Genomic DNA, 8706 nt, shown 5'->3' with positions numbered 1-8706 from the left:
TGTCCACTGCTCTCCATCAAGCCTTTGACTTGTCGATTAAATTAAGACAATGTCCAATCCATTTCATCCGGGAGGACTGGCAGTGAATGACCATGTTTAGGTGCTACTGAAATTGATGGACGTCCAATCCATTTTGATTGTGATCTTTTGTTGCTAACATCTCCAGTCAAAATGGATTGGACGTCAATTGCTGTCGGTGGCAGCCAATGAGTTACTGTAAACTATGGTATGTGCCATGGCTTAGTACACTCAACTGTACTCCATTGTATTACATTGTCGTACATTTCATTACAACATTCAACTGAATTTCATTGTGTATAATGTGCACAGTATAAAATAAGTCTATCATCTACAAAAACGATATATATGGGTTTTTTTTTTTTTTTTTTTGCGTGTGTTCCCTACATCACTAGGCCTGTCTTGCACTGCGTAGAGAAGCCTATTTGGACTTGAGCAGTACCAGTAGGCATTCTTAAGAAGTGTCATTGGATTAACCGGAGAGCATATGCCTGTAGTCGGCCAGCAAACACCTTGAGAGGCGCACCTCATGCGCTCGCCTTCATGGTGCGACCTCGTCTCTTGACGTTTTGAAGGATGAAGCATGTGAAGATCGCATATTTGCCACTGCTTTTTGCTTTCGTGCACGTCTGCTTGGGTAAGTTCATGCTCATAATGAACATGGTAGGTTAAAATTCATTCTGTAGGAATCATTTCATTGATAATCAACTATAATCAGTAACTATTGACAGCCAATTTCTCCCTAGTTTAATTCTTTTTGTAATGCCCCCCCCCCCCCCAAAAAATTTGGAATCGCCACTAAATGTTTAAAAAAAAAAAAAAAAAAAGGTGAAAGATAAGAATGCCTGAAATGCCTTGATTTGATGTACTTTGATCGATTATTGACACCTGCATTGACTTACAGTATGTATGTGTTTCATTGGCTCGATAGTTTCGTGAAGTTATTATCTAAAAAAAAAAAAAAATATATATATATATATATATATAAAATGACTGGTACCTCCGATGAAAAAACATTAGTGTGGTCATCACAGATCTAAATAAAGAAAAGTCTGATGTAACTCACCTTTAATCCCTAAGTGTTAGCTGTAGCACCATCTAGTCTATACTATAGCATAAATCACCTGAGTAGAATGTGACGTGAGGTTAAGACAACTTTCATAGAAAATACTCACATTGTACTGTAGAATATTATTTTAGTAAAAGTATAAAGCGTAGTTGCCTGTACTTAAGTGTTAGAAGTTAACTTGTTATTATAATCTTAATAACCTTTTAAACCTTTATTTTTTTTTAAATAAATCATGTGCATCGTAGCGGAAATAATGTTGTTTAATAAATTGAAAAAAGACACGGTTTCATTTTCCCTATACAGAGGATGGACAAAATAATGGAAACACCTTAAAAATCTACAAAACCTAACTTATTATGGAGTAGGTCCGCCTTTCGCGGCAATTACAGCCTCAATTCTCCGAAGTATTAATTCATACAACTTGTGAATTGTTTCCAAAGGAATTTTAAGCCATTCTTCAGTTAGAATACCCTATAACTCTTTTAGAGATGATGGCAGTGGAAATCTTAATTGAATCTCTAAAACTGACCATAAATGCTCAGTAATGTCAAGATCTGGCGATTGTGCCGGCCATTAATTTCATTAGAATGTTCTTCATGCCATTCTTTAACAATTATGTTCGATGATTATGATGCCAAAATCTTCGGTGTTTCCATTATTTTGTCCAACCCCTGTATGTGTTAGTAGAAAAAACCCTGAATAAAAGCCAGTATTTCCAGGAAGTAGCAGGCCAAAGCGGGTTTAACTAATTCACCAACGCCGTTTCTATTTTTGCCCATCAAATGCAAATACACCAGATTGCCTGCCCTTTTCTTGAGATGCCAGTTATACCTATCGATCCATGCACCTGTGTTCGAGTCAGTCAGTTTGTGTGGGTATAATTGATGACAAAATGGCAGCATTCGTAAGCAGTGTAATATTTTGTATTTAAACATGACTTTTTTTCCATAACAGAGGTCTAAAAATGTATAAATTGCATACCTAAATACTTTGAACAACTTTTTGTTCTATTTTTAAGGAATAGCATATGCTCTAGGTATCTAGCTTTTTGAACTTTTTTTTCCCCCAAAATCCTGCATCATCATTGGATGAAGTTTTTGGTACAATTGAAGAAACCAAACTCCATTTCCAACAATCTTTTTAAATAGTCTCCCGAAACAAGAAATATTAAGTACACATTACTGCCAATGATATGAAATGCAAAATTATTATCACAAGGGCCATTACAAGTCACTTTGACTGAAAATTGACCAAAAATAAATTGCACTGCCATCATAATACAGTATACTGAAGTTTCACTTTCTATTCTTGCTTTCACTTTATAAGCTATGTATATTTTGAGAAATCTGTATTGTTAGGGGCGATATACTATTGCAGCCTACAGCTTTTCCGGAATCTTTGAGTTTGTTTCACTTTCACTGTAAATGCCTTGTAGAATTGGGGAAATCTGTTTTGTTCAACTAGTGATATGTTGTAGGCCTAAAACCATCCTAGAATTCTGAAGTTTCTTTTCTCGCGTTCACACATGTCGAATTGGTGAAGTTTGTGTTGTTCAGGCTCTTCCATATTGACTGGTTGGCTCAGAATGTCACAGAAAGAGTTACAACAAAGCTGAGATAAAGTCGCCCTGTTGTGATTGACTGCCATTACTGGGGTGTTCGCACACCTACAGCAGCCAAGCGTCAGTCAATGTAAACAGTAACGTTAGCTGCTGTTGGATGTGTGTGGCAGTACACCTCAGCAATAGTGGACGGGGTACTTACAGTCGTTTTAGTCAACATAGATGGAAATATGCGATGCCCCGAAGCTCCTTTTATAGATCTGAAATTTGGGCTCACATAGGCTTTTACTGCAAAAACTGAGGCATGGAGTATTTATAATAATGCATTTAAGAAGTTTGGACTATAGCAGGTTTCACTAAAAAAGAGAAAATATTATAATGAGAGCCATATGTTGTTCAAACATAAAACAAAAACATGTTTACTTGAGTGCTTGATGAGTTTTCAGGAATAAACTGATATAAATGTATACAAAATAGTCCAAGAAAAAACATCAGAAAGAGGTTTAAATCACTAACTCTTCCATGAATGCTATTCTTTTTTTCTTTGATGTCCCACAGCACAAGCAGACTTTGCCCCGTATTTCTTTGACAATGGACCATACAGCAGCCACGGCAACATGGCGCTGTTCAGCCTGTCAGAGGACACGCCTGTCGGTGAGATTGACCTGTGACATGCGAATCGCTATGCTATGATGTTCGTGTTCATATATTGTATCAATGTCAAACAAACATGCAGCAGATGTTGTGTGGCATGTACTATATATGCTCATGCACTTCTTTTACCATCTGCCGGGAAAACCTTTTAATTGAGGGGCTCCCTATCATATTTTCCGTTTCAGTACATTTAATAAGCAAGACAAGGTGTTTATGGTGGGGCATATTTGTCGTAGGGCTGCCACAAACAATCAATTCAAGTGCCGAATAATAACATTATTTTTGTGCTTCATGACTAATTACCTGATACATATAGCAGTTCTTTTACTCTGTGCTCAACATTTTAGCTGCAAATGTGCATTGGAACCCAAAACTACATGCTAAGAAAAGTTGGACTATCAATACTATCTATGTCACTATCATTGCGTTCCAAAGCAATTCATTACTTGAGTCATTACAAAGATAATCATTATGTTTTCGTTGAGGACTGCAGAAATCAGATAATATTTACTTTTACGAAGCTCAAGGAAGAGGATTTGAATAATTTTAAGGTAAAAGATGTCCCTAAACAATAAATAAACTAACAAAATAATTGTTGATAAATTTGATAATCGATTAGTTGTACTTTACTAACTTACTTTTTTTTTTTTTTTTTTTTTTCACTTTTAGGTACACAAATTTACTGCCTTAATGGCACCGACCCAGAGGGCCAGGAGGTGAGCTACGGCCTTTCCTTCGATCCAGGTTCCAAGGAGTACTTCAGGGTTGATCCCAAAACAGGAAATGTTACCTTAGTGCAGAAGCTAGATCGAGAGGTAAGCACGAGGATGGTAAAATTAATTTTATTTTAGATAGAGTTAATAGGAAAAAGTATGACATCTTTTTGCTGTTTGTGTTTAGAGACAGGATTCCTTCGATGTAATGGTCAGCATCACCGATGGGAGAAGCAAGGTAAGACGCTACTACATTGCATTTACTGTGGTTACAGTTTTTCTATGTCATATTTTCTGCTGTGTGGTATAATGGCGTCCCAAGGATGTGCAAAGGTGTTTGAGTCACGTGAAATACTTTAATACGCTTTAATGTATTGTCCTTTGTCTCAGGTTGTGGAAAGAGTGACCATTTTTGTGATGGACGCAAATGACGAGAAACCTGAATTTCAAAATATGCCTGCCATCACTGATGTCCTTGAGGTATATGGGATTATGTGAATGTAGGCCTGGGCGATAAATTGACTTAATTATTTTGAGTTTTTTTATTGCGTGTTACACCCGCAGTGTAATATGCTGTACGCAAGAAAGGGAGACGCTTTTTGTTTCTTTCCACCATAGGAGGGTAGAGTAGCCAAATATTTTACTCAAGTAAGAGTAGTGTTACTTCAAATAATATTACTCTAGTAAAAGTAGAAGTAGTCATCCAAAAAATGTACTCAAGTACAAGCAAAAAAAAAGTATTTGGTACTCAAGTAATGAGTAATATTGTGAATAACTGCTTAAGATATTTGATTTTTTATTTTAAACAATGTTGTTTTTTTTTCCTCAGCACAAAGTTCTCTATATGATGTTGTTATTATCGTATTGGCCCGAATATAAGGCGGTGTTTTTTGCATTGAAATAAGACTGGAAAAGTGGGAGTCGTCTTATATTCGGGGTCTAGATATTATACCCATTCACGACGCTAGATGGCGTCAGATATCAATTAAGCGAATGCTGAATTTGAGGAGTAATGTTCTGTCATGACAGATCTCAGCTACTCCCAAGTTTAACCAGTTTGCATTATTTTATTTCCTTAATCAGATTTGTTTCATGACTACAGTTACAGTAAGACTTCACTTTGATGGTTAATGCAGTTATTGCAATTTTGTTGTTTTATCACAATAGATTGGTTTATTTATGTTTCAAAAACCAGAAGCCATTCGTTTACGAATGTGATTGCACTTTAGTTTACATATTTAAATGTTCAGATATTAAGATTTGAATGAGGCAAAATAACATGCTTTTTCTCTTAAATATATTGTTATAATCATTTGTTTCAGATGTACTGTAATTATTTTCTGTATAAAAAAATAATTTGTTTATCAAAAAGTCTTTTTTTTTTCAAACTTGAGTCTTGAAAAAGAGGGGTCGTCTTATAATCAAGGCCGTCTTATATTTGGGCCAATACGGTATTATACTGTACTATAACATATTACATAACTATATTAAGCCAAAGAAAAAAAAACATTGAATTCCGGCGAGAGAAAAAAATCCACAGAAATTAAGCATTATTCATCCTAAGAGCATGATTGCCCTCTAGTGGAGAAAACATATTTCCTATTATGAAACTGAAAGCATCCTATTTCCGATATTCCGTGGTCAATCGGTGCCAAATAAAAACTTTGAGAGATTAAAATGTGCGCTTTCGAGTCATGTTGACGGCTATGTCAAATACTTGATTTTTTACGGTATTCTAAAGACCCCACGCGATTGAACAGGCTGGCGTGATCATAGAACGCCATGTTTGATTGCTGGCAAAATTGGTATAAAGTAGTCATGGGGTTATTGTTGCCATGTCTCATTGGTGAAACTGGTTGAGCCACTGTTGTAAAAAGCAAAATGTAATATGTAGAATAAAGAGGAAAAATGTAATGACTATTATTGACCAAAGTAGCGGAATAAGAGTAGCGTTTCTTCTTCACAAATCTACTCAAGTCAAAGTAAAAAGTATGGCTTAGTAACACTACTTTTAGAAGTGCATTTTTCTCAAAACATTACTCAAGTAAATGCAACTGAGTAAATGTAACGCATTACTACCCACCTCGGCTTTCCACACGCAGCACACGTACAGTGCTTGTCTGGTGGCTACCACTACCACCACAGTTTAGTTTTTCAAGATTTATTTAATTATTTATGCAATTTTTTGGGCGGGGACACCTACACTTTGGTTAATGTTCGTCTGAATGTTTATGGCACAGGTGTCAAACCGATTCCAGAAAAGGCCAAGTGGGTGCAGGTTTGCTTTCCAACCAATGAAGAGGACACCTTTTCACCAATCAGATCTTTTACATGTGTAATCAGTTAAACTTTGTCAGGTGCTGCTTGTTTCAGTAGGAAGTTCATTGGTTAAACTCTCTGCACGGTATCAGTTGGAACAAAATCCAGCACCCACTTGGCCCTTTCTGGAATCGGTTTGACACCTGTGGTTTATGGGATTTGATTTTCTAATTTGAGGTAACGAGCACAACTGTTTTAGATCTGGCACCTACCATTCTGGAGGGGGGGATATTTAAGTTGATTTAATTATGGTTTGGGGTAAATTTTTCACTGTTTATTTAAATGCACATTAGTTCATTATTGTTTGAAGTGGATGTATATAATTATTCCATCTGTTTTTGTTTAATTAAGTTGACAATGTTTGGTTAATTGATTGTCTGTCATACCTCCCTCAGATGGTCCTTAGTAGAGTCTGTCCTTATTTAAGCAGCCACAGAGATGGGTCTGGAGGTCAGTTTTGATAGAAGAATATTGTTATGTTGACCTCTTTTATGTTTGGCTCAAGACATTTTGTTAAACTATTTTTTTTTTTTTTTTTTTGGTGACTTTATTCAATTGAATTTTCACCCAAGTTTAAACACCAGTGTCCATGTGTATGTTTGGTCCACTACAGCTTGATTTTATTGCTTGATAGCAAGTTTCATAGCAGACAGGCATGCACCCAAAAGGAGCATCAATATCAATGTGCTCCCCAATATTATAATTAAGAAAATTGGTGATGGCAGGATAAACATTTACAACTTAAAAAAAAAAAAAAACTGCACAAGCAATCATCGGTAAAACGGATTAACACAAACAATATTACTAGTTTATACTAACAAAGTTGTCAAGTGTGTCAAGAAGTCGGCCAGGTGCAGCTGAGAGAATGTAAATCTGTTTGAGTTATTCAATAGATGTTTCCAATAGAATTATTTAGTTTTGTTTGTTGTGTAGTTATTACAGTACTTTATATTTTGGGGCTGACTGCACAAATAGGGTGAGAGAGAAAGATTTCTTAGAGGACAGAATTTTTGCAGTTTCAGTTTTGATTCCAGGATGGAAACAGTGGATACTTTTGTAGATGGTTTAATACAATAAAAGTGTACTCTTTCATTCGTTAATGTTTTCTTTAAAAAGAAGGTGGTGGTGGTGGTGGGGTTATTTAAGGAAATAATAATTTGCCTAGTCTTATGTGAAGATCGTGTTTTTGCGCTGTCAGGGAAATTAAACTTTGAACTCCAAGACAAAAGTCAACTCGATAGCTCGATGAGAAATGAATCAGACCAACCATAGGATTGCCTGCTTCGAAGACTTTATAAACATGATATATCAATGGTATAAAATGATGTGATTCAGCCAGGAGCTGTGATCACCCAGAAGTACAAAGAAGTACAATAGAGGTTGGACATTTATACTGTTGAAAGGGCGTTGCCTAAGGATGCTTACTGTGAAACGATACCTATGAAAACAAAAGTGAAACTTAAGCATCAACTCTGGTGGTTTTCCACACAAAAACATTGTGACTTACAACCTTGAGAACCTGGCCGTAGCTGGCACCAAAAGGGAGTTAAAATCTGATAAGACAGTTAGCAGAACCTCTTTGTATTATGTTCAAAGAAATACAACACAAGAACCTGAATGAATAGACTAACAAATGAATATAGTATCACACCAGTTATGTGTTTTATAAGCATGAATAAAATTTCTTTCACATGCGCCATTGACTGCGACAGATGTCCAAACCATTCGAAATCGGAGGAGCCGACAACAATCTTTCTAGTTCTCAGTCCAATTGGATTTTATGTCTATTGCTACCAATGGCAGAAGATGGGTTAAAAGAAAATAAATATTTTCTCTATATTCTGTCACTTGTATCTAGACCACAGAGTCCGGACAGAGCATCTTCAAAGCCCAGGCAGTGGATAAAGACACAGGGTCAGGAGGATCAATCACCTACTACCTCATGGTAATCTCCAATGATGTCTCGCCACATTTTGACACGTTTACACCCTCGTTGAATTAATTTTTACCATGCAATGATTGAAGTGATGCAGTGACAATGATTTGCCTGGTGTCATAGCGAGCGCTTATGCATTAGTTGTGAGGATTAGCATCACAATTTCATTTGCGCACGTTCGGCCACTGTTGATGATAGTGTGCGCTTTGGGGCTTTTAAGAGCATCTGGGCCAGCTTTCACCTGCATATATGGAGCATATGGGCTCTTTACATCCAGATGGACAAAAGGAAAGGCACATAGTGGCCTAGTTCAAGTGCCCCCTCAGTGTTTTCATGCATCCATCAGAGCACGCTGGGTGGGAGCTTGCTCACGTGAGAGCTGGTGGTAATGGGGTATCAACTGAAAGGCTTTCACTTATGTGACCTTCTTTGAGTT

General features: G+C 36.6%; 1 protein-coding gene across 3 annotated transcripts in view; it reads left to right on the top strand.

Annotated features, from left to right (window-relative positions):
• Positions 1 to 418: 418 nt before the first annotated feature.
• The window catches only part of cdhr1a (cadherin-related family member 1a), a 30735-nt gene continuing 22447 nt past the window's right edge, over positions 419 to 8706 (top strand). For 2 of the 3 annotated variants that reach the window (XM_057848998.1, XM_057848999.1), the window contains exons 1-6: positions 419 to 655; positions 3207 to 3302; positions 3972 to 4117; positions 4203 to 4253; positions 4406 to 4495; positions 8193 to 8279. In XM_057848998.1, coding sequence (XP_057704981.1) covers positions 595 to 655; positions 3207 to 3302; positions 3972 to 4117; positions 4203 to 4253; positions 4406 to 4495; positions 8193 to 8279 — 531 coding nt within the window. In that variant the 5' untranslated portion in view covers positions 419 to 594. Of the gene's footprint in view, positions 656 to 3206; positions 3303 to 3971; positions 4118 to 4202; positions 4254 to 4405; positions 4496 to 5404; positions 6512 to 6729; positions 6785 to 8192; positions 8280 to 8706 lie in introns of those variants that run through there. The other variant, XM_057849000.1, reaches the window with a different exon arrangement.

The sequence above is a fragment of the Corythoichthys intestinalis genome, chromosome 10, assembly GCF_030265065.1.
Source record: "Corythoichthys intestinalis isolate RoL2023-P3 chromosome 10, ASM3026506v1, whole genome shotgun sequence".
NCBI classification, from domain to species: Eukaryota; Metazoa; Chordata; class Actinopteri; order Syngnathiformes; family Syngnathidae; genus Corythoichthys; species Corythoichthys intestinalis.
The sequence above is the reverse complement of the archived record's forward strand: the minus strand, read 5'-3'. Positions and strand labels throughout refer to the sequence as shown.